Source organism: Cyprinus carpio, chromosome B14, assembly GCF_018340385.1.
Source record: "Cyprinus carpio isolate SPL01 chromosome B14, ASM1834038v1, whole genome shotgun sequence".
Classification (NCBI taxonomy): domain Eukaryota; kingdom Metazoa; phylum Chordata; class Actinopteri; order Cypriniformes; family Cyprinidae; genus Cyprinus; species Cyprinus carpio.
The window spans coordinates 9389843-9416605 of NC_056610.1; the positions used below are offsets into that span (position 1 = coordinate 9389843).

Here is a 26763-nt window from a genome sequence, read left to right on the forward strand (position 1 = left end):
AAAAGCATCACTTTGAGGGATAGTTCACCCAAAAATGAAAATTCCATCATCATTTACTCGTTCCAAATCTGTATGACTTTGTTTCTTCTGCAGAACACAAAGGAACATATTGTGAATAATGTTGGTAACCAAACAGTTGATGGTCCTCATTGACTTTATATGGACCAAAATACAATGGAACTCAATGGGAACTGAACCTGTTTGATTATCAACAAACGGCATGAGGGTGAGTTAATAATGATGGAATATTTATTTTTTGGTGAACTAATTTTTTTTATTGAGTGTTAAATTACCTAAAGCACAGAGTTTTCTATGACATTTAAAACTGAAAAGAGAAAAGGCTACAAAAACATCTTTGAGAGTTACTACAGATTCAAATTTAGTCACTCCCTCTGTTGAAAAGCCACGGATTACAGTGAGCGTGTCTGCCAGCAAACAGCTCCAGCACAATCCCATCATTCCCTCTGTTTGAACTGTAAAAGATTTCGGTTTGAGTTTAATCCCAGGTCTAATCTGTAATCTCCTCCTGCAAACTGCAAAACAAATACAGTCTGACTGACAATTTAGTGCTTTAGTAGTTGTGTGGTAAACTAGAAATTAGACTGTTTGAAAAGACAAAACATTGTAAAATAACAGATGTCACAGCTTTTGAGAGTAGCCCAAAAATATCTAAATCAAATCTCACAAAATCTGTCAAGAACATGTCCATGTCATATTTCAACCCAAAATTATATTTTGCCTAAAGGAAAATGAAAAAGCCACACAACACAAAAACTGCATTAGTTCCATAGCCTTTGTCATTTGAAATCAAACCTTTATTATCATGAACACAGTAGAGGAAATGCAAAACATACTCTCGATTGTCCCTTCTCATTTCATTCAGATGTTTGCCTTCATATTCACGTAAAGCCACATTTAAGATTTTATTTTGTGCACTTTGAAACACAATCATCTGCATACAACATGTGATCTTTACAAGCAGTTTTTGCTTTATAGTTGCAACAAATGCAATAGCAGGTCCTTTAAGTCTTCGTCATTCTTAGAACCTTCATTTGACAGGAAGATTTTAATACAGAAATATGTTTGCTCTCTGATAGTCCGATATGAAAATTGTTCCTGTGAAAAGACTGAATAATAACAGATATTTGTCTCTTTCCTTCTCATTTTTTTTTCTTGATGCAAACTAGCTTTCTGACTTGGTGACCACAATCTGGCAGTGTGTTTATTGGGAGGGATGTGTCCAATATGGGTGATATTCTTGCCATCTGGAAGCACTTCTCTAAAGTCAAGTTACTTAGAACTGAACAAGGCTGATGTCATAATCCACCAATTGATTTCAAGTTGGTCATGTGATCTGGGCAATTTAATTTTTTATGTATTCTGGGTGCAAGTTGCCTTTTGAAACCTTTTCTAGAAATAGCCAGTGAGAATTTTCATCCTTGGCTGTAATACCACAAAAAAACTGGTCTGAGATCAGCAACAAAGGGCAAATGAATCACCAGGACTCAATTACTCAAAATTCCAAGTGTAGTCTTTGATAATCTCCTCAATCATATTTTTGTGAATATGACAGCCAAATCCAAAATTGGAATTCTTAGATCAGAAACACTCTATGCAAGTACAAAAATGCAGATTTGTAGGCTTGAGCGATGCATTTCAGCTGTGCAGTTCCAAACAAACTCTCAAGGAGGCAACAGGCACTGCGTTATGTATTACACAATGAAATTGAGTTGGTTTCGTTAGAAGCATTTGCGTTCACATACTTGCATGGAGTATGTTTCTGGCCTTACTCAAAGATGATTTACTCTTGAGTATTTAATGTATACTAAATATGGTGCAGTTCACCACTTACAAAAGAGGAAGAAAAAAATATTTCCAACTGAAACTTTTGTTTGAATAAACAGAAGGCAAAATAAATATACGCTGCATTTGCAAAATAATGCAATCCAACAAACTTCACAACAATCTTCCAAGATATAATATAAGGCCTGGGCTTGTCAGGAATGTGCTCTAAAGTGAAATATTAGTGGTTCATAACAAATTTAAAATTATGCATGTATTAATATGTATAAAATGTAAGAAAGTATAATACGTGGAAAATTTTGGGTATAAATCGTGATGCTTGCATAGTCGAAAATGACAGATGAGTGAGAAATTGTGTGGTTTGGCTATCATTGGGATCAGTTTTACAGGGTGCTACAGTAACGTGGTGACATCGTTGTTATGTAAACACGCCCCAATTGTGCTATTATGTCTTTGGACCACACCGATCTCTGTGGTTAACAGTCAGCTGATAGGCCAATATAAAAACTTACATCAAAAGCCAAACTTGACACGCCAACATACAGGTAAAAAAAGCCAAACTGCCACACTTCTATTGCCATCAACTCTCATTCTACAGCTGGAAAGTTATCGTAGACAAAATTTAATGAAAATCCTTTGGATAGTCCGGTGAAACATTACTGCATAAGTATTTGGGCTTCTTAGTGTTTGTCCCAGGATCTATTGTTAGGAGTTAGTGGAGTGTCCATTGACTTTGTTCCTTCAATCTGTTAGAGCAGCATAACTAAACTAAAAATGAAAACAAGTGAAGTTTCATAACACTTTATCTCAGTTATTAGAGCAAGAGGTAGGGATTCACATTTACCCAAAAAAAAAAAAAAATGCAGGTATAGTACGATAGAAACCACGGTGCGCATATACTGTATGCAAAAAATAAATACATACTACAGACTATACATACATCAGGAATTAAAGAACCGTTAGAAAATAGCTATGTCTGAATGCATAATTCCAGTACGTTTATAGGGAGACTTGGCAAGACAAACAGGTTAACACATAACAGTTCTGACATGTTAGTTTGCTAACTGTGTGTGTACGTTCACGGCACTTACTATTATTCTTGTGTGCCAGCACACAATCAGTTTTTAGATGCCAGAAAGGCATAGCTACTTTAAGTACAATTCTATGCTCGCACTCTACAATCCCTTAAGAGGGTGCCGGAAGGTAAAATTCAAAAGTTCAAAGGTACATTTCCATTGTCTATGTCTGGTGTCCGTGTCCGAAACAGTTGTGTTAGTGAAAAGACGGTTGAAATGAGAACAGTACACTGCTTGGCTAAGAGCCTGACACCTTCGCCCTCTCTCGCTGTCTCTACAGCACCTACAAACTCCTTATACAGGTCCACGATCTCCTCAAGCTTCCTCAGGGCCTCATCTGCATCAATATCCCCATGACAGCCTCCGCAGTCCGAACAAGGAACTCGCATGCAGGTTGAGGTAAGTTGTACTAGAGCTCCAAAACTGTTTCCGAGGGACAGAAGAGCATCGTCAGGTGCCCATCCAACCCGTGTGGCTCTCTGACATCCTGACGCCAATTTCCTTGCCTCCGCCTGAACCAGGCATCTCTCTGTCTCTGAAAGCGAATTCCCATTCACATTGCCGTTTTCGCATTCCCCCTTGTGGGTTGGAGGGTATACTGCAGAAGGTCCTTTTTTCAAAACCATAAGTAGTTCATCAATATCTCGCTGCAAACAGGCATAGCCATCTTTAAGCCCTGCACCTTTCTGACCAGTAACATAACGGTGGCCTTGCAAAAAATTTAGCGGATTATTCATTGGTCCACAGTCTAGAGGCAGAGATTCCAGAGCTCGGGGAGGGACCAGGAGTGGACTGAGTTCTGAGGATGAAGATAGGGGACGAGGGGAATCTCTGAGTAGGGAGAGAACATTTGGTGAGGGACCAGAGAGGGTTGCAGAGGAGGGAACCGGGGTGGGCTGTGGTGGTTTACTTATCTGGTTTCGACGAGAAAACTCGTAAACAGTGAGATCATCATCAAAGCTGCAGTTGTCCTCTGTATCTCCGCTGAAACAGTTGGCATAGACTGTATGGCAGCCACATGCATCACGATGGGAAGGACTTGTGGAGGATAGAGAGGACGCATTGTCAAGTTGAATCTCTGAAGGGTTACCTTTGTGTGACTGAGGCTGTTCGGACTTGCAGGTCCCAAAATGCCTGTGCAACTCGGTAGCTTCTGTGGAAGATTTCTGCCTCAGGTCGAGATGGCTTGACGATGTTGGAGGTTCCACGTTAGTGTCTTTAACAGGAGTTGAGGTCACTTCCTCAGGTCCATCTTTTAGCTTCACAATGACTACTTCAGCATCTTTCTCTTTCCAGTCAATCAAAGATGGCACTGAAGTGGCCTTGGGAGATACCGTCTTGGAATCGTGATTCACATCTGTTGCAGTGGTTGCTATATTGCCGGTTGATGAAATAGTGTTGCTGAGTGCTACTGTCCCCAAGATCTCTTGGGAGCGGGTTAGGTACCAGGGCATATCCTGAATTTTTCCCCGCAAGGCTGTGGCAGACAGACGTCCGGAAAAGCCTGTTCTGCTCGGAAAGCTAGTCCCAGTTTGATCTTCTGGAACAATATTTACAGATTGAACTGAAGGAGAAGGTAAGGGAGATGGAGATGGGGTAGGAGTGGTTGAAGCACTTGTAGGTTTGACTGTAGAGCTTTCAGCCTTTAGTTCAGTTCTTAAGTTCTCATGACTTAGAGAAACACCCTTACTCAGTGTAGAGAGTGGGGAGGTACTGGTACCATTTCTCTGAGACCAGGGGTATAGAGAAAGACCATTTGGGGGAACTTTTTTCTTTTCCTCAGGCTTTTGGGACTGGGCATTAACTGCCTTTGAGGATGGCTGTAAACCAATGAATGATGGCTTGGGAGGTATTGGGGGCTTTGTGTTCATCTGGGGCACTTTATTTTCAGATTTTCTGGTTTCAAGAGAGTCTGATGACTGTTGTTGTAGAGGACTCTTGCTGTCTGCTGTTATTTTCCCAAATTCAGTTGTTCCTTTTGCATTTGTTGGCTCTTTCTGATATGGCTTAATATCTTGACTATCAGGTCTCTCAATATCCACATGATTTGGAGTAGTCTCTTTTTCTGGACTGTCTGAAACCTGGTCAGTTATTCCATTTTGTGATCTCAGACCATTTTGAACAGTCTCTGGGTCTACTAAAGTTTGTTGGGGAAAGGTAGCTTGGCGTACAGCTGTTATTAATGAGGAAGACAGTGGTGGTCCAGGCCCTGTGACTGGTTTAAACTCCATGGTGTCTGGCTCCATCTCTAGAAGCTGCGATGATAGGTGTGAATTTCGGCCAGGTATGTCTCCATTGCAGTGCTGGGCTTTCTGTCCCATGGAGTGGTTAGTAGCGAAAGATTTAGGTTCCATAGTAGGTTTAGGGAGAAAAATCATTGAAGGCTGATGGACCTCCAATTCAAGGGATTTCGTCTCAGGGATTGCAGGGGTCAAATGGTTGGGAAGAGAAGGTTTTTCTTTGAGGGTCTCTGGTGTGACACTGTCCTTCTCTTTGCTGTCTCTGGATTCTGGTGCTTTTTTCTTGTCCACACTAACCTTAATGCCATTAAAAGAAGGATGTTTGCTCTCAGAATCCGAGCTTTTCTCTGCAAAAGAGTAAGAGTACATGTACATAAGTTGAAAAATAAAACAAAAAAACTAGATATTAAACTTTTAAAAAGAATATTCCGGGTTCAAAATGTTACATGTAACAATGTTTCTTTTTAAGATTTATTTTTTGTGTTTTTGCCTTTTATTAGGATAGGACAGTATAAACTGACAGGAAACAAAGTGGGAGAAAGTGAGAGGGTACAGGGATTGGAAAAGGTCTGTAAGTCGGGACTCAAACTCGGGTCGCCCACAGTGCAACGGCGCTATGTGTCGGCACGCTGCCCATGAGGCTATTGGAGTCGACATACTATGTAACAATGTTGATGACCTTCAAACACTAATGCCAGTGCAACTTCTTACTTTTTGCTTACTAATCTTGTGCAAATTTATATCCTATATTTCCAACTTATCATGACCACCTAAAGGCAGTAAACCCTGCTACTCTGACATGCAGTAAGATACGAGAAATATGATTTTGTGTAAAACAAATGCAAAAATGTTACAGATGAGATAATATATGTTTAAAATAAAGTGCTTTTACAAAAAAACAAAAAAAAAACCCATTACATTTCTGCTTTTAAACCCTTAAAGTGCAAAGCCATGCTTGCTTTATTTCAAGTGCTTTACTGGAATAGTGATTTTAGCTAGTTTTTTTGGGGGGGACCTGTCGGAAAAAAGTTTCTTTGGTAATGGACTTTATGCTATAAATGTTTTTGAACTTGTATTGAACCTGGAACATTCTTCTACGGAATGCAAAAATGTTTTGTGGTAAAAATAGATGGTTCACTGACCTGCGAGGCCTTGCTCTGTGATGGGAGGGGTAAATCGATCTTGGGCATCAAAAAATTCATCCTCAGATTCTGAACAACTATCTCTAGAGTCCTTTGCTTTTTCAGGGACGTTTGAGGGCACAGCTCTCATCAGCACAGATTGTGCTATTAATTTTGAGGATGCCCCATGTTGTTTAGCTTCATTTATCTTTCTCTGTGGGAAGCCTTTTCCCTCTCGTCTACATTCTGGAAGATTGTGAATCCTTGTGAAGAGTGCCTGAAAGTTCACTCCTGCTAATTTAGCATTTATGCTGTTAGGGGTACAAGAGGCTAACACAGCCTCAAATTCTGCTGACATGGCGGAAATGCGACTGTCTTTTCCACTGTCTCCTACTTCATAATCCTCATCATCCTCACTCAAAGCAATCTTGCTGGCCGCAGGTGGGCTTGGCAAGCTGTCAGACATTTGAGAGAGCTCAGAGAAGCACAGAACTGAATGATTATCGTAGGGCAGGTCTGAAGGTCGTCTGAGTTTGTTTGAACTGCCGCTTTCATCCAAACGCTCTGGCACCTCCAGGAGGTAAGGGTGGTGGACATCCAGACTCGAGGCACCAGAACTGGGTTTCTCTTTCAGAGACACATCCATATGGCCAAGCCCACCAATGGCTGCCTTAATACTCTCCTCCAGTGCATTTAGTGAGTTACTAGACAAACTGGAGAAGCTGCTGTTGACTCGAGGGTCCGTGTACCAACCTGTCTCCAAAAGGGAATCCATTATCATGGCGTATTCCTCATCTCCAACAGACTCTCTCTTGCTTGAATCATCTCCTTCGTCTTCTAAAAAGGGATGCGTTACAATCACTCTAACCTTTTCTGCCTCTGCTTCACTTTTCCCCTCGGCTTCCTCTACTTCCTCTGTGCCATCATTTGTATGAGTAGACATAGTGTCCTCTGACAGCTGAGTGTCTAGCAGTCCCTCCATGGCGTAGTCATCCTCTGAACTCTCTTCTGAATCGCTCCCACACCGAGAAACATACCCTACACAAAACACATTAAACATCATTTATGTAGCATTTAGTATAATATAATGTACAAGTGACCTTTTTCCATAAGTGATTTAATGCACTAATTAAAAATACAACTAATAACAAATCTTACAAAAAGGCATTTCATAAAATCTGTAAATCTTAACACAACATACATTCCATATACATTGTAACACAGTGTAATCAATATGTCCCATAGTAGTACCGTGATATTCTTGGAAGAACTATGTATACACCAAGGTACACAATTTTCAGTATATTTCAAAGTACCATAGTCTGGCACCATCACTGTACAATGGTACCACCATAGTACTTTTTCATGTTTTTGCAACCACAACATGCAATGTCTCTTGGTTTTTATTTTTGCAGCACTATGCTGTGTAGCAATTTGTGGGCTGCCTAGTTTTCCGATCAGTGTTATTTTAGTATTATAAATGTAGTAGTATTTATTTCTTGAATTAACTATTTTCAGCTTCCAACAGTTTTCAAATTCCACTTCAGTTTGTTGCCAAGGCAACATTTCAGAAAGTTTTTCAGTTTAAGTTTTTCATCTAATATTTAGAAGTAGGGATGCACAATATTATCGGAATCGGCTAAATTATAGTGGCTTAACATGTATCGGTATCTGCTTGATATGAAAATTGATGCCAATATGCCTTGCCGATAAGTACCTCACATGTGCTGAGCATGTGCTAGTGATAAGATCATGTCTACAGTGTGGTCATTCTTGATGCTAACTTATGCCTGAATGATGATAGATTCACTTGGTGTTGTTTCCAAACAAAAGAAAATATATCGGCATTGGCTATCGGCCACAATGTGTTGAAGAATATCGGCATATCTGATATCAGCAAAAATCCAATATTATGCATCCCTAATTTATTGTTCATTTTATTTCAGCTTTATTTAATATAACAAAAATGATTTTTACAGATTTAGTTAACAATAATAACACTTCTCCCTACACAGAGCAACTTCAATCACTCTTAATAATGTGGGCAGGGTGTTAGGAGAAAAAAGTTGTTAAGTTGTTAGTTGCTACCTTCTTCTGCCGGAATGCGTCGCATTTTAGGTCTGGGTCCCCAGCGAAACACATTGATATTGGGGTCAACCAGCAGTTTGCAGTATCCAGCCAGGAGGCAGGCCAGATCTTTAGCCGCTACCGATTCCATTAACAGGGCTATTGGCTGGAAGTTGCAGAATAAAGAGATTGTCAGATGAAGAGACAAAGAGAAGAAGAGAGAGGAAACACATATTTCCATGTCTGGGTGTTTATCCACACCTGGATGCCCCTAAGGTACAGTTTCAGCATTTTAACTGTGTTTATTTTAATCTGTTGGTAGACGTGTACACACCTGGATGTCCTGCAGGTAAATCTTGAGCATGCTGACTCTGTCGGACTCTGAGAGCACCTCTATTCGGGTGATATAGTGGAAGTCTATGATTGTGGAGATCATGTTGAGCTGGTGGTTTAGTATTTGGCTGATCCCATATCTCGCACCCACCAGCAAACTCACCAGCGACTCCCTGTCCTGCAACTGTAACACACACATGTCCTTCAATCTGACTTATTCTTACCAAGGAAATACATGAACATAAAAAGAATATAAACAGGAACTTTAAAATGGTCCCATTTGAATCTTATGAGTCAGTTCTTTATAATGAATTGGTCTCAGGCTTTATGTCATTTCAAGGTTTATTTTTATGCCATTGCAAGAGATGCTGCTATTTTATCCAAATCTCTCGCTCCCTAGAACAGCCATCTTATATAACATGCTTAAATTCATATCCTTAAAAACAGGATATGATTTTTTTTTTTTATCCAGCATAACATTATCTAGAAAAAAACAAATGGTTGCCGCCAGACAAGAGAGGAAAATAAACGAAACATATCTGTGCCCTGCAGATTTTGTTTGTTATTTGTGATGAACGTGGCAGATGGACACAACTCTCTCACCAGCATGGTGGCGTTGTAGCTTCTCCCGCTGTATGAAATCAGCTCCGCCATCTGGGTCAGATAAGCCAACCGGGCCTGAGACACAGAAATCACCTGAAAAAGTGAGAGAGAGCGAAATGGAAAAGATAAACAAATAGATTTTCATTATGATTGAAGTAACAAAAACAAGGACAGGACAACGAAAAGTGGTCTTACAACTGCTGCAGTGCATAATATGTATAATGTGCACAGTATACATATTCTTGTTTGGTATAGAAAACCCAGTCCTCAACTACATTTGGTAAAATGTGCAGGATATCATCAGAGCACAATGCATGGAATACTGCATCCCACATTTACAGTATGACAGATGAACCAGCAGTAATAGAGTGCAACAGTTGTTCTCCTCAAGTAAAAAGTCCAACCATTTTCACCATAGGAAAACTGATTTTCAACGATAACTTATAAACCTTTATAGACAGATCTGTTGTGAGCTCTGAGGTTGTTGTGATGAGCAAAAAACGGTCTGCATGATGCAGCATAACTGAAGTAATCGAGTCAGTCTCCCTACGCTATCAAAATACTTACAAAAATATATATATGCATATTTTGCCATTGTTTTAAATTTGATCGTGTCATTTGCAGTGGGATTCATGGGATTGTAAGCTCTTTAATTGGCTACGTACGTTTGCTTTTTTTTGTGTGTGTGTGTGATTCTCTGAGTACTTTTTGTTTCCAATCAAAGTTTGTAATGTTGTAATTGACCTCATAGCTGGTTGGTTTGGTTTATGGCTTAAATCACTTTAACAAATCATTTTTTTTAAATCCCTATGGAAAAACTGAATGGAAAAATTACTTCCAGTAATCAACAAACATTTACACTGCATACTATTTCACATACATTTTTAAAAGAATAGTAGGCAGAGTGTTAAACCATGTTTATTTTGTCAAATGGATCATCTATAAACTAGTATTAATTGAATTAATATTTTAAATATAATAAAATCTTTTAAAATATATTATTTTCTGTTTACAGGGACATTTTAATAGCTTTCTGAAAAATGTAAAAGACACACACCTTCTGATGTGGTTCTAGCAGGGACTGGATCTTCTTCATGTGGTAGTTGAGAGCTTTCCGTAGGTCTTTCTCTCTCATGTTCCTCAGCAGAGTGGGAGAGATGAAGCTCTCTAAACCAAACTCCTTGCTGATGCAGACACGCACATGTATTAAATGACTGTTTTATAATGCAGCATGAGTATTTTTGAGTGTATGTGTGCGCTCTTACACAACGCTCTTGACAGATGCTCTCGTCGTCTGTCCACAGCTTGCCAGTTTCTCGTGCATGTACAAAGCGGCTAGTCTCAGTGCTGTGTTACATTTCATCTCTACAGCATAGCGTTCCTGTAACACATCTCCCACACTCTACACACATTTACACACCAGGGTTACGTCAGTTAACTAAAACTAAAACCACATAAAACATTTTCCTTACTTGAAATGAAATAAACATTAACTGACATTAAGTAAATAAAAATATTTCAGCTATTTGCCAAGGCAACATTTCTTGACATTACTTGATGCACTAAAATAACTAAAACTGAAACAATTTATAAATAAAAACATGAAAATGCAATATAAAAATAAAAACTAATTCATAATACTGATAAACTGTAAAAGTAGCTTACTTGCTATTACTTAATAACACTGATACACACAGCAGTCTTTAAAGCTTTGCTTTATTTCTACGGCACTTTATTTTTAGCGGTACATAATGAAATTGTGGTACCTGCTGAAAGAGGTACTCAAAGGCCACAGGATCATCCTGCAGGAGGTCCACTGGGTCTCTGGGAATGAAGCAGACTCTGAACAGACACCTGTAGTCATGGGAATCCTTCTTCTGTACCACCTGAAAGAGCAGCACTTTATTACTAACTCCAGTCATGGCTGTAGTGTGTATAAGTAGGTATATTTAACAAAATTAATAGTTCTATATGGTTTTACATAAGTTAGAAAATTAGACATATCTTTAGTTTGCCTATCTTTATACATAACTTGCCTAGTTGCAAGCTACTCACAACTGAACAACCATTTTTTCCAGAAAAAAAGTCACACCTGACTATGTCACAATTGCATTGTTGAGAGAAACAAAAGCTAAGTTGCAATGAACAAGTCACATTTTTTTTACATTTAGAAATATTGTAAAATACTGGTATATTAAATGTTTTCAAGCATAATACCTACTATGAACGTTTTGCACATTATGTAAGTTGCAACATATTTAGATGATTTAAAAACTTGACTTATATTCCAGAAAAATACAGTAGTCAAGACCTTTTAAGTTACTGACAAAATATATGATAATTACGATCAAGCTGTGCAAATCATTTTAAATCATAATAAGTCATTTTAATTATACAATTATCAGAGCATATTATTTCAAAATTACACAATTACACAAATATTTACACAAGATACAACTCATAAAAAAACCCTAATTTATATTAGATGTAATTTTTACCAGATCAAAACTGAGTGATTAATAGTAGCAATTAAAAAATAGATTTCAATAAGTTAAAACTGAATGATGATGGGAAGAATCAGTGAACTGTCCACATTAATCAATACACAAATATGAATCAGACTTCCCAATGAGAGAGAGAGGCATTTTAGGTGTGTAATGTGTTTGATCAATGCTCACTTGTGCACAATATAGTGTCATGCTACATTTAACTATTTGTCCTGCTACGTTTATTGCTGGAAAAGTTGCTTTTTCATGCATAGCATTATTCTGAATGTAGCCGAGCTACTGTTGTAACTTGAAAAACTATATATTGAAGTTAAAAGCATTGCCACTTTTAGTTAGCAGGTGTGTTACCTTTTGTATGAGCTCCTCCTCATGCAGCAGCAATAGTTTGGTGATGTTATATTGCTGTTCCAGCACCAGTGCGAAATGCTCAATACATCGAATGGACAGCTTCTCTTTCAGAGTCAACACGATATCCTGCACACAGAGACAACTTTACTACACTCTCAAAAATAAATCTTTTAAAATAGGGTTGAGAAGCAATGCCATAGAAGAGCCGATTTTAAGTTCACAAGAGAACTTTTCAAGTGAACAGTTCTTAAACAAGTTAAGAACATTTTAATGATCCAAAGAACCCTTTCCACTGTAAAGAGCTTTCTGTGGAATGGAAAGGTTTCATGGATCTTAATTCACCGATACTAATAATGAAGCTTTATTTTGTAGAGTAAAGTCATTCTGGATTTTGGAGGTTAGTTAAACAAACATAGATGTCTTCTAAAATAAAGAAAAAACGGTCTTTAGGCCATTGACTCTTGGTGGATAGATATTTTAATCTTTTCACAAAAATAAATTTAGAATCATGCAATAACTGATAGATTTCCTGCAGTATAGCTGGACCCTCACAGTACTGAAGTTCAAGCCAAAGTTGATATAGAGTACAGAAAAGAAAAACAGCAATCTGAAACCTTGACAGTGGTGGTCTTGTGAAATTTGAAGGCTTTGGTCTGGCCGTTCTCCAGGTACACCTTCAAAACGTTGGGCAGGAAGAGAAGAGAGTTTCCCTGGAAACAATCAATGAAACATTAGGAAAAAAGCATGTCATCATGTTTTGATGAAAACAAATATACCAACAACAATTCTGCTTGTGGTCATGGCTAGAGAGTACAAAACTATAAACCAGACTGCATCACACCATTTTTTGGTCCAAGTGTAATCCTGACTAGGATTGGTGTGAGAGTACGTGTGTGGCTTTACCTGAGTGTGTCCGTTGACGACCACCTCTTCTGCAAAGCGCACTTTAACGGGGTTTCTTCTCAGACGAGCTCTCTTCTCTGCTGTTATGAATGAAGACTTAGGATTCTGAAGGCAAAAAACAAACATTTCTTTAACTTCGGAGTTGGACAATGACACTATGGTGTTCTGTAGAGTTGAACGTTCATCTTCTAAACACAAATTAGGATATTTTTGATGAATTTGATTGATTTCTGACACTGCATTCAAGACCCAGAAACATAGTAAGGACATCGTTAAAATAGTCCATGTGACATCAGTGGGTCAACCGTAATTTTACGAAGCTACGAGAATACTTTTTGTGCACAAAGAAAACAAAAATAACGACTGTAGTCAACATTTTCTTCTATTTCATGTCAGTCTTCGATGTGCATTCACAAGAGTACCAGGATGCAAGCATGTGGTGCCACTGATGCAGGAGCCGGCAAGACTGACACCGAAGAGAAGAAATTGTTTAACAAATTTTTGTTTTCTTTCCGCATAAAAAAATATTCTCATAGCTTTATAAAATTAATGTTGAACCACTGATATCAGATGGACTATTTTAATGTCCTTACTACCTTTCTGGGCCTTGAACGTGTCAGTTCGGTTGCTGTCTGTGGAGGGTCAGAGAGCTCTCGGATTTCATCAAAAATATTTGAATTTGTGTCTTAAGATGAACAAAGGTCTTATGGGTTTGGAACAACATAAGGGTGAATAATTAATGACAGAATTTTCCTTTTTGGGTGAACTATCCCTTCAGACGTTTCATAACTAAAGATTTTTGTTTATCACTGTGAAGCTGCTTTGAAAAAATCTGTATTGAATAAACTACTATATAAAAAAAATGTGACTCCAGAAACCGGATTTAATTAAAAACTAGTTCTTGATTCCCAACCCTACCACTATCTGACTCAGCATCAACAAATTGCAAGAAGCCTCTTCAGTACACACCGCCATATTTCTGAGGATTGTCATGGTTACAGAGTCCTGGCAATCCCTGAGGGCAGAGCACAAAACATGAAAAACAAAAACATTGTTAGCAAATCATGAGGTCATGACATCATCATATAAGTGGGACAAGGAGCAAGCAAGCAATATCAATTTAGCAAAGTTATTTAAGCTGTGTCCCTTTAATCAGTCACCTAATCATCTGCTCCGTGTTTTCAGGCGAAATATCTTCTATGGCTTTATTGTTCAGTTTCAGGATCTGATCTCCAGGAAAAAGCTGACCGTCTGCTGGGCCTCCTACAGATAAACACACACACATATGCAACTATTAAAATACAACTCTAGTTTCATGCATGCTGAACAGTACCTTCAATGTCAGTGTCTGCTTTTTATTCTTACAGGCAAAAAGTTGATCACTGATAAAATGAAGAACGCACCTGTCATCAAAAAGCCACACGATTTAAAGGTATGTGCCACAGCTTAATACTTGATTTAGGGGTTTGTTTAAATCACTAACCTGAATTGTAAGTTAAAGTTATAGTGGGGCAACTATGAGATAAAAACTCTTTGATTTTATGGTCATTAATGTTAAGAATTTCAAGATCAGTCTACACTACTGTTCAAAAGTGTTGGTGGATCAGATTTTTTTTTTTTTTTTTAATTTTGAAAGAAAAACGTTCTTATGCTAACCAAGGCTGCATTTATTTGATCAAAAATACTGTAAACACTATACTGTAAAAGTTACAGTAACAGCCATGCGATTGCGAAAGTTGCATTGTTAATTCATTATTCATGTCACGTCTGGTGCTTCTGTGGATGGAGTGTCTGACTCAGAGTCTGTTTGCCTCTGCTCTGCTCTGTTCTGCAATTTACACCCATTTGTCTTCAAGCCAAACTATACACACACATAAACACACACAATCTGCCCTTCTGCCCCGACAGCATCCCCTTAGTCCCTGATGGCTCTCTGCCCTGCCAGAACCAACCACCAATGCCTGGCAGATCTCTCGCTCTCCTTCTCCTTTCACATAATTATGTGCTGCAGGACTGTGAGGTTCTCCCTCTGGGCTTTTATCAGCTGTTTCTGCTGCAAAAATAAAGAAGTCAGCACTGCAGAATGCCGGTGTGTGTGTGTGTGTGTAAGAATGCACACACAATAGCTTTGTTGCAAGATCCAGTGTGCTGCTGTGCTGTCTGCTCTGTATACACAGCTGCCTTCTAAGGCAACTAGAATGAAAACTTTATAAGTGGCTGCATTAAATATGGAACGCTCTGCAAAGGCGGGAAACATCCATTCAGGGATTTATCACTTGTGATTCATGGGCAGACTTGCAAGAAAACATTAAAAAAAGATTTCAGCTGAGTCCGTATAATTAGGGCAACATTGTTGACGTGCAATCTCATGCAGTCTTGCCTTCCTATGTTCTTGTATTGTTGTTTTTTATTCTTTATTACAGTATGTTACTCTCCTAATGTGAAGAAGACAGTTATTTGTAAAAATCTGGGATGCCACTGAGACAATGAATGACAGCATCAGCTCACAATTGATTCAGACAGAGCTTGATGTTAGCGTGTTGCTAAGCAAAAAATTGTATGTGTTTTACTGTATTTTTAATTAAAAAAAAAAAATGCAACTTTGTGAGAATAAGAAACTTTTTTTTAAATGAGAGGATTTTGGGACTGACTTTTATCAAGGATATATGCAAGGATATATGACTATGTTGTCTTGAATGCTATCTAGTTAGGTTTTTATGTGGACTTCTAACTAGATGTGTTGTGATTGTGTGAGATTGTGTCAGTAACTGCTGGTTCAAAAGGACAATAAATATAACTAGCTTGTGTCAGTGTGTGTTTGTGTGTGAGAGACCGATACTATGTGTGAAGGAGCTTGTGCACCTGCATCGTAATGAATTAAATAAATGACAGAGGAGCAGGTGGCCACCTCACACACACCAGCTCAAGTGTCACGTCCTTTCTCACAGTTTCACCATCTCTGTCAAAGCAGCACAGAGGGTGGAAATTCAGTCTGATGCAGAGATTTCAAGACACAAACATCCAGAGGAAAAGCTCTTAAATCAGGGTACCTTTCTCAGGATAAACATCTGAGAAGCAGGACAGTGCTTCTTAGAAGTCTCCATTTAATCTTATTGGTGTCTCTGAGAAATATAAGAGATCTAATCAGGATATCATTTGTGTTGTTTCTTTCCTCTGGGCATATTCGCTCACGCACAGCCAGGACAGTATCCAAACCAGGCTTCACTTAGATCACAATCTGTGTTTAAAAGCAACCTGCTCTAGTGCATCCCCTAAGCCAAACTTCACGTGAAGTGTGTGTGTGTGTGTGTGTACCTGGAGTGACGTCCCTGACCAGCAGGGGGTGCTGTGATGAGAGAGTGAATCCATGGGAGTCCAGGACAGCATCTCTGATCACCTCCACTGTCACCCTCACAGGGAAGTTCTGCTGGCCCGAATCCCCAGAGCGCGACCTCCTGCCTCCTAAAATACGCTCCCTTTGAGAGACAGAGCGAGCACAGAATCAAACTTTTGATTAATTTAATGCCGCCTTGCTGAATAAAAGTATTAAAATCTTACTGATCCCAAACTTTTGCACAGTAGTGTAAATTAAATGTAAAATAAAAGCAATAAGGGGTTTTAGGCACTCCGCTTTGCGGCGTAGCTAACAACGCCCCTTAGCAATAAATTCACTGCTTCATGGGGCTTTTTGCTTTCATTTTAAACACTTGTGTTGTGCTAAAAATCCTTTACTTAATTTGGTGTGCCTGGTCAAAAATTACAGACTTTTTTTTTTTTAACCCCTCATTATGCTATATTATCACCAAATCTGGGATTCAATCTTTTTGTCAACTTATTTTCTTTTATTCTTTGGTTTACTTTTATAGTAGGTCTCATGATCTGAGCTTATGCACCTCTGTAGCAACAGTTTCTGAGTGAAACATCAATAATTTTGTCATTGCTCACTCCAAAACTGAAGTGCAAAAGCTCAGATCGGTGAGGCCTATGATCAGTCAGTTCCAGAAAGAAATATAAAACCTGTGCTAATTGAAAATAAACAATGGGGGGAAACCTATATTTAAAAAAAAAATAAAAATCACAGAAAGTACAAAAACTACCTTTTTGGGGGGGGCTTGTTTGAGCAAAGAAAGTAAGTTTTACTCCAATGTGACAACATTAACTATCATTTTCTGGAACAGAAAATCCTAAAATAAATAACTACAGTACTAAATAAACTACTGTGGATTTTCTCCAAAAATATCACATTCAAACCACATGAAATGACGTCACTGTATGCTGACAGACTCTAAAACACATGGCGGTGATAATTGCCTGATGAACGTGTGGTTGCATGGCAGGAGACGACTGTGTTTATACCAGCGGGTGAAAGACAAATGAACTACAAGCCCACAGCAGATGGAAGTACGAGAAAATCTCGAAAGCAGTTCTCATGAGAAAACAAGGAATTATTTGCTATCTAAACATTTATGTAGATACAGATATTAAGTATTTTCAGAAGAAAAAGAGCCCACAAACAACATGTCTAACTACACCACTCTCAACAAACGCTGAATCCTGCGAGCTTCGCAAAGCTGGAATTTATGGTAGGGCCCATCTGGAAACCAAGGCCAATATCTTATACAGGAACCATAAAACCTGCGACCCTAATTAATGGAAAATAGTACTACGATCTGACTAGTGTTCTTTCCCTATATCTATATGAGTTTGGAGAAAACCAAAAGATGGCTTCACCCCACACAGTCTCTGTTAAACACATGGGAGATCCGTCATGGTTCGGAAGGACTGGTTTGGTGGTTGCTCTGTGTGTTGTTCACAGTCCATGTGACACTGCAGCATCAAAGTGTGCACTACATCAAAAGATGACTACAAAGGCTGAGGGCACCAACTGGGACAGAGCCTAAGTCAACCGTCTTCCGTGGCTACATCTAAACATCATAAGAACTGCCTGTGATGTTCTGGAGCTCCAAATGTGAAGGGCGTTTTCACTTTTTCTATCCTTCAAGAAATGCATTTCTCCTCTGGTTATAATATTATATGTGTCTCTGTGTGTGTGTGTGTGTGTGAGGTTACTCCACCTGCTGAGAGAGTCTCGAGAACGGCGCAGCCATTTCCCCACCACCTGCTCCACCCGACCGACCCTGCCTGGAGATCGACTTCTGCTTCTCTCTCGCTCCTCCATCTAACTGAGAGATAGAAACACAGACAGAGAGAAGAGCAAACATAGAATAAAGATGACAATCATACAGTGCAAAACACAATTTTTTAAATCACCATCAACATCAAAATTGACCATATATTAACTTTTTTAAAACCCATGAAGTCAATGTCATTTATTTCTTTGATGCAAAGCTGAATTGTCAGCATCATAACTCCAGTCACATGATCCTTCAGAAATCATTCTAATATGCTGATTTGCCGCTCAGGAAACATTTACTATTATTATTATTAGTGGTTAGTGTTGAAAACAGTTGTGCTGCTTTATATTCTTGTGGAGACTGTGATACACTTTTTTCAGGATTTTTAAAGTGAAAGTGACGTGACATACAGCCAAGTATGGTGACCCATACTCAGAATTCATGCTCTGCATTTAACCCATCCGAAGTGCACACACACAGCAGTGAACACACACACACACACCGTGAACACACACCCGGAGCAATGGGCAGCCATTTATGCTGCGGAGCCCGGGGAGCAGTTGGGGGTTCGGTGCCTTGCTCAAGGGCACCTCAGTCGTGGTGTTGCTGGCCCGAGACTCAAACCCACAACCTTAGGGTTAGAAGTCAAACTCTCTAACCACTAGACCACGACTTCCCCTTAGAGTGCTCGAAAGCCCAAAAGAACAGCATTTATTTGAAACTGAAATCTTTTGTAACAATACAAATGTCTTTACTGTCACTTTTGTTGGATTCTTGCTCTTCTACTAAGTATTGCTGACGTTATCTTGCACTACAAATTTTTGTCCAATCAAATGCTCTCTGGAATGTGAATGTCCCTCCCTCTTATACCACCTGCTTCTGACAAGTACACGTTTCATTTCAGAGATTTATTTTAAAGACTACTGAGTATTAAAAAATAGGGACAAGCCTTGTTGCATCTTCATGTTTCAAAAGGAAATCAACACAGGAAAGAAAACTCATCAATGAATTTGCAGAGCAGACATGAAATGGCATTCACAATCCATTTAACATCTGTAAATGAGTTAAATCCATTTACTTCAATTTCAGATGCAGCTTATTTCATCCTTCTTAATTCATATTCTCATCTCAACACGCTCTCTCTCTTTGTCCTGTCTGTGTGCTGGGTTTAATATATGCTAATAGCAGCGGCACAGTCATGATGTGACACCAGGCCTGGCATTTAGAGGACAATCTACGTCACAGCAGACAAGATATCACATGCATAATAACATCAGCCATCTACAGATGATAGAAACACACACTGCACCTATGCAGCACACACACATTCAATCTGTTTAAATACCTGAACGGCTTCTTTCGCTCCTCTGGACATGTGCAGCTACAAACACACATGCATCTCTCTCTTTCAGACACACACTGTTGTAAGTGTGTGTTATCTCTGCCGTCAGACGCAAGGGAGCCCTAGCCCTTACACACTTACTCAATCACTCACAAACCACACTCTGAACATTTTGAACGTCTGATCAATATGCACAGGTTTCTTCAACTGGGTTTCATCATGCTTAGAATAATCGGCCTGATTGTGCACTGATTTGCTGGTTGTATTGCATGCTGATGAGGGTCATGTGACCTTTTACCTTTGCTCTATGAGAATGCATACAGATTCAGTCTAAATCCTGATGACTGTGAGGTTTGGTCAGTTTAATGAAATGACATTTACAAGAACACTATGAAATGCTTGTCATTTCCAAGCAACATTAAGAGTAAGCCAGCATCCTTTAGCCAGCTACTGTATATGTTGACCATTAAAACATAAATAACTTGCTCAGCAAGATTCACTTCAAACAAATCGTTTTATCATTTCAGCAATTAATAATGAACAAGTGTGCTGCTTTATAGATTGCGTTCTAACACTTTTCATAATGCAACAATGTGTGAAATCAATGTGGAACTAGGCAGTGTTGTTACTGATAACTATTAAAACAATTAAATTAAAAATAAATACATTTAAAAATAATTTTCATTAATTTGTATAAGGATGAAATCAAAGAAAAGGTAATAATTATATTTAAAAAAAAACTTAGGAATAAAATAATTTGAAGTACTAATATATCAAACAGTAATACATTATATATATATATATATATATATATATATATATATATATATATATATATATATATATATATACTTTGCCGTTCAAAAGTTGGGGATCAGAAAGAAATAAAAAAACAGGAAAAAAAATAATTTTGTGAAATTAGCTGAATTTTCAGCATCATTACTCCAGAGTTTTCTTCTGTGTCACATGATCCTTCAGAAATCATTCTAACATGCTGATTTATTATCAGTGTTGGAAACAGTTGTGCTGCTTAATAGTTTTTAGGACCTTTGATACTTTTCAGTGTAATGGTGTATTTGTTTAATAACAGTATAGAACTAATGCTGAAACAACACTGTAGCTAGAAGGGTTTATATTCACATTCTTACAATCTTCACAAACAGACAAAATAGGCAAAGACAAGTATGTCTAAGCACAACCTCCCTCCTTCAAAGCTGCTGAAGCAGGGAAAGAAAGAGCTCATTCATATGACTGACAAAAGACCAGATCAGACCGTTTTATGTTTGGTCTGTGTTACAGAACAATGATCATAAACCAGCACTTTTGGCCTCTGAATGCAGCTTTGACTGTCACATGAATACTAGAATTAAACAGATGAAATCAACATTTCCTAAATAAATTTCCTTGGTTTTTAGGATACACCATTCACATTACTCTAAACAAAATGTTTGCAGTTTCTAATGTTTTGGAGCATTTTTACTGGGTTGTTATGCAGCTGCTAAGTCATTCTGATTGGTTTGTTGTGCACCACGTTAAAACTGTGATCACTTATTAAAGTAGCAGCACATCTTTCCTCACACGTGACTTTAGGAGTCATTTACGTCTGGAGCAGAAAAGTTGTGGTGTGAGTTACACGCTTAAGTTTAATAGTTAGGATTAAAGGAAATACGATATAAGTATGAGCAACAATAATTGTAATGCTCAACTCACAACATCCATGATCTAATGGATCGAATTAAGCCCTGACCTACTGTATATTCCAAAAAATATTCATACCGAATATTCAAATGCTGCTTCATGCTGTCTGTAAATTGAAAACGCATGTAAACCCCGTTCAGACGACCTCTTGACCTTCAAGGCTCCTCGAGCGCAGCTAGATTTGCGGCTCTCATGATACTGTGACAAACAGGATTAATCCAGCATGCAATCAGAGCACTGAACATGTGCGTGTGTGTGATGTATTAGTGGATTAGTACGCCCACCTAGTAAGGGTGTCATTTAGTCACTCGTGCTGATCCGGATTGATCCGGATCTGCAGATCCGAGACGGGCAGGTGCACTGCAATTATGTGTTAAGCAGGAGATACTATTGATATTTCATAGCTCACAGCAAAAGTAATTGGATGAAAGTAAAGTGACTGCAGATAATAAAACAGTAAAGTTTTGTGTTGAGAATTTCTGCACTGTATACAGCACACCTGTGTGTGTGTGTGTGTGTGTGTGTGTGTGTGTGTGTGTGTGTGTGTGTGTGTGCTGAGTCAGGTAAGAGCCACTGCCCTTGTGGAGTCATGAAGACGTCTGCGGTGACAGTTTCAGCTCCTGTTTATCCATAAAAACATGAGGCCTCTTCTCTCTCCACCTGCATTTCTGCATCTTCTTCAAGACTCAGATCAAGCACAGCTCTCGATTTCTGTCCGAGAGTATGTGTAACATCCACACTTGTGTATTGATTTTTAAAGAGGTTTTTCCTAAAGCATATACACACTGGAGAAAGCAAAAAGCTAACCAAGTTGAACCTATTATATGATATTATTAGTTTTGTTTTAGGCAAAAATAAACAGTTTGTGTTGACTGCCTTCTGTACTAGTTGTTGTAAAACAAAAAGAAATGTTGGAAATCGATTTTTTTTTTAAAATGTGTCCATTGGTTAAATTCATTTTGATAATAGTATGTAGGAAGTTTGAATTACAAAATATAACAATGTTAACAATTTGGTGTAATCTTATTAAATATTAAGTAACATTAGTCAACATTCTAGTGTATATTAATTTATTCAGGAAGAGTCTGCTTTCTTGATTTTAGTTGCTAAAAACTGGCACTTTAGTTGCCCTTCAACTTAAGGCAATGATTTTGCAACCATTTTTTAAGTAAACTGAACTTGTTAGACTTTAAGGTGTAGGTTAATGTCCCACACTTTTTTCAAGTCAAGTCAGAGTAATAAACAGGAAAATATCAGTGATAATTTAGTAAAATCGATCAATAATGAAACAACTTTAATTTCAGATATAAAGCAGCAACTCTAGAAGACCATTTAGTTCTATGTTGTTTAAATAGTTTAAAGTTGAGCAAAAATGCATATTCACTATTGAAATGTACATGATTTTATAATTTCTTTTAATCTCAGTGACTTATCAAGGCCTGGAAAACATATTCCGGTTTATATATGGCTTTACAGTAACAGAGAAATATGTGTACATGTTTAAAATTCCTATCCAAAATTCATTATTTAAAGACTGTTTCACAGACATAACTTGAAATCTAATTTGCATGCCACTAATAGCCTCAAACGAAACTTTAGAGTATCTTGCAAACATCCGAATAGACAAACCTTGCAAACTGGCAATTTCAACAAGTTCTTGCCACTTGTGTGTGTAATTTGCATCAGCAGATGGGCTTCGAGTAGTTCATCTAAAGCTAAGACTAGACAGTTTTTGGCCAAAATAAGATGCAATGCAACCAGACTTCATGCTGAAAGAAGTTGGGCTCTATGACACTACATTCAGCCTCAGTATTTCATTTAGTCCCTTTGAGAGCTGCTGTAATGACACTGCAGTCATCAGCCTGCAGCAGAACAGTAAAAGCACTTAGATTTAGACACTCGCACTCAGCTTCTCCCGTTCACAATCACTCAGCACTCCTGTTAGGCTAAGTGATTTCTGCCAAATTCATTCTGTCATTCTCTGACTAATCCTGCACAATTCAGTCAAAATCACTGAATTACTGTCATGCTCAAACTCAGCTAATAATGTCTTAATGCAGCATTACTACACTCTCACTCTTACAAACTTACTAAGGTGCCATAGAAGAACCTTTTTGTCTAAATGGTTCCATAAAGAACCTTTAACATCTGAAGAACCTTTCTGTTTCACAGAGTTTCTTTGTGGTGAAAGACGGTTCTTCAGGTTTTAAAAAGGTAAGAAAGAGATGGTTCTTTAAAGAACCTTTGACTGAATGATTCTTTGTGGAACCAAAAAAGGTTCTTTTAATGCATCGCTGTGAAGAACCTTTTAAGCACCTTTATTTTTAAGAGTGTAGTGTCTCTTAAACTTATGCTCTAATAACTTCCCACTATACTGTACACTACTAGTGTGTACTACTCTCTTTGTATTTAACGGTTTTAAATTTATGTACGTGTTGTTTATTGACATATAGGGTCAGCTGTCTTGTTATTTTGTTATATGGGCCATAGTTCAGGAAGAGCAGTATTTTATTCTCTCAAACTTGGCTTGTAATGAAGAGAATGACAATAAACCTAACTTGACTTTTATACAGTCTGGCCCCATGACTGCAGTTTCAGCAGCGTCGGTTGCCAGGTTTCTGTATAGTCTCTTTGCTCCAATATATCACCAAAAAGGGCCAAGATGTCTCTTTTGAGACAAAAAAAGACGATGTTTCATTTTTGTAAGTGATGACCGCTGGGTACAAATGAAAGCTGCTGAAAGAAGCCTACATTCATCTTCTGATACATTAAAGGAATTTTCCAGAATATGATTTATGACACATAATCATCCCTCAAAAATGTATTTACAAAAATACATTTAGAGATTTGATGGTTCTGGTTCCTAAATGATTTGTTAAAGATTATTTCATGTCAATTACCACGTCATCTGTTTTGCATTATACAAAAGGATTAAAATTCATAGCATTCATTAAAAATGAACCTACATTACAAAACTGACACGAGATCAGTCCCTGTAGCTTCATTGCTGGACCAAAGAGACCGACATGAATGATGCTACTGTAAATCACAGTTTTGGAATTACTGTAGTGCTGTCAGTCAAAGCACTTGGCACATCGTGATGCTCACAATAAGCAACATCTTACTGTTATTCATCTATAATCAGAGCTATAAGTCATTCTAAAAGCTACTAGGCGTACAGCCACAGGATCTCCACCGCCTCTGACCGTGTGGTCCGGATCACACCGGAAAGCTGCTCTCAGCTCCGAACCACCTCAAAGCATCTATTAATGCTGCCTACAGTAACCCTACACCCTCCCTCCCATGTCTGTCCCAACCCCCATCTCCTCCTGCACTTAAGCAGATGCCTATTATAAGCACCATGCACGCTGTTAAGGAAGACCGCGTGATGTCTTGCTCACACTTCCTCTCCATCCCGTTCTAAATGCAGGATCCATTACAGAAAGAATCACTTTTAATATGTAACCGTAACCCGTGTGCTCAGTCACTAGGTCAAATGTTTGAGGCTCTTCACCAATGCTGGAATGACTCTCTAGAGGATAATCTGCTAGAGGACATTCTCCATTAGTATTTATTATACTTGCTTGAGTGCTTCACATTGCTGGTTGAATGCACCGGCCATCAACAGTCATGCAATGTGACTGTGACCCACTGCACTGTGAAGCTGACCTAAATGTAAGTTGACACAATAACAACCAACTTTTCTTATTTCTTTAATGTCAGAATGATTTCTCCTATCTCATGCAGTGTCATTTTAGTATTATTTATATACTATTACGTAATTTATTCATATTTTGAATTTGAATTTTTATATTTTTAGTTCATTTTAATTTTGTTGATAAATTTTTTTTTTGAATTTTATTGTATATTATTTATTTTTGCTTCATATATATATATATATATATATATATATATATATATATATATATATATATTTCTATTTAGACATTTTTTAAATTAATTTTTAATTCAGTTTTAGTCATTTTAGTACTTATACTAATTTATTTTAGTTTAGTTTCATTTAATCTATTCAAATTTTTTGAAAATGATGTAAATGTATTTATTTATTTCAGTTTTAACACAGATCACACCTCACTATCAGATTGGCAGCTTTAAGGGAAATTATAGGGAACTTAAATTTCCAGTTCCATTGCCAGTTCCTCACACAAAGCTAACGTACCACGCTCTAGTCATAGTCTAGTCACTACTTTTATGGTGCATTTATGTCCTTTTAGGAGCAAATGTGACCTCTTGCTCACTTTCAATGTAGGAAAAATAGCATATGAACATCATGAGCAAAAAAGGACAATTATACCTGACTTTTACATTTTTGGATGAAGTATTCCTTTAACACGAACTACCTGTTTTCGTAGTGCAAGGAAAATCAAACAGGTATGGTTTTCATTCAGTCAGATTCACAATCAAAGCCACAGCAGCTCTAATCCCTGAGGGAGTGAAAGCTCAGCATCTTCAGAAAGATAAATCCCTGGGTGTTTCTAATTGAAAATATGCTTTCTGTCACAACTGGATGCATCCATTTGTTACACCTGCATCTTTTACAGCAGACTAGCTTAATGAAATGTAGCTCACCTGGGTGTGGCTTGTGTCCTAACAGCTCCAGAATGCAGAAATCTTAGCGTGTGATTGGATGTCACATCTCTCTTGTGCGGACTGGTTAAGCGGAGACGGGCCCTCACAACCATCAGGACCAATGAGAACTGATCTGTTAGAGGTAAAAGCATATTCATAATTAGAGTCTGAAATATATGTCCTACAATATAACGTATATTACTGACTATATTTGATTATGTTCATGCTTGTATTTTGATTACAACTGGGCAACACGCTAAATATACATAATGATTCTATCACAGAAAAATGTAGAAATATTGTGAATGGTCACTTTTTAATTTTTAAAAGTTTTGCTGTTTTTTTCTCTCTGTATTTTACTTTAAATCCACTTTACAGCGATGACCACTTGGTTGAAATTATTATTATTATTATTTTTTTCAAGCCAAATACTTAAGATATTCTTTTTAGTTAGTGTCTCTGATTAATAAGTGGCATGAGAATTGTTAAAGCTGCAGTCCATAAGTTTTGCCTCTTTGTCGCCATCTCTGTTCGAAACCTGCAATTGCAGTTATTTGCAGAATTATCTTCCACGCGTGGGTTCTGCACCGGCATGGCTCCAGCGAGGATAACCTACTAGTCAGGACAACTTCTTTATGTTTACAGATACAGACGTGTAATGACGCGCAGCATGTTCGAATTTCCCGCGAATTCCTACCAGTACCAGTCAAATCAGAAAACATTATTATAAGCTAACCTTTGTGAGTCAGGCTAAAGTAAGGCAGTAGTTTTGAACACTGGCTGGTTATGTACTTGCTCAATAATTGATTTTGTATCTTTTTTTTACCAAACAAAGTTGCGGACTGCAGCTTTGAATTTAAATCATTTTTAATAATCAGTTCAAACTTTACGCATCCATGAATCAATTCCAAACTCTGAATGAACAATTAATTTCCATTATTGCTCAAAACGATTCCATGTGGCACTTTTCACGTTAAAATGGTTTAGTTAAACTATA

General features: G+C 38.0%; 1 protein-coding gene across 3 annotated transcripts in view; it reads right to left on the reverse strand.

Annotated features, from left to right (window-relative positions):
- Positions 1-798: 798 nt before the first annotated feature.
- Positions 799-26763, reverse strand: part of frmpd1b (FERM and PDZ domain containing 1b) — a 41248-nt gene continuing 15283 nt past the window's right edge. The window contains exons 2-17 of one of the 3 annotated variants that reach the window (XM_042737981.1): positions 25767-25899; positions 18077-18184; positions 16317-16477; positions 14162-14264; positions 13971-14016; positions 13002-13106; positions 12713-12808; positions 12099-12224; positions 11010-11129; positions 10509-10645; positions 10301-10427; positions 9244-9336; positions 8642-8824; positions 8329-8473; positions 6262-7278; positions 799-5466 (exon numbers count right to left, since the gene is read on the reverse strand). In XM_042737981.1, coding sequence (XP_042593915.1) covers positions 3014-5466; positions 6262-7278; positions 8329-8473; positions 8642-8824; positions 9244-9336; positions 10301-10427; positions 10509-10645; positions 11010-11129; positions 12099-12224; positions 12713-12808; positions 13002-13106; positions 13971-14016; positions 14162-14264; positions 16317-16477; positions 18077-18180 — 5016 coding nt within the window. In that variant the 5' untranslated portion in view covers positions 18181-18184; positions 25767-25899 and the 3' untranslated portion in view covers positions 799-3013. Of the gene's footprint in view, positions 5467-6261; positions 7279-8328; positions 8474-8641; positions 8825-9243; positions 9337-10300; positions 10428-10508; positions 10646-11009; positions 11130-12098; positions 12225-12712; positions 12809-13001; positions 13107-13970; positions 14017-14161; positions 14265-16316; positions 16478-18076; positions 18185-19481; positions 20032-25766; positions 25900-26763 lie in introns of those variants that run through there. The other 2 variants (XM_042737983.1, XM_042737982.1) reach the window with 2 other exon arrangements.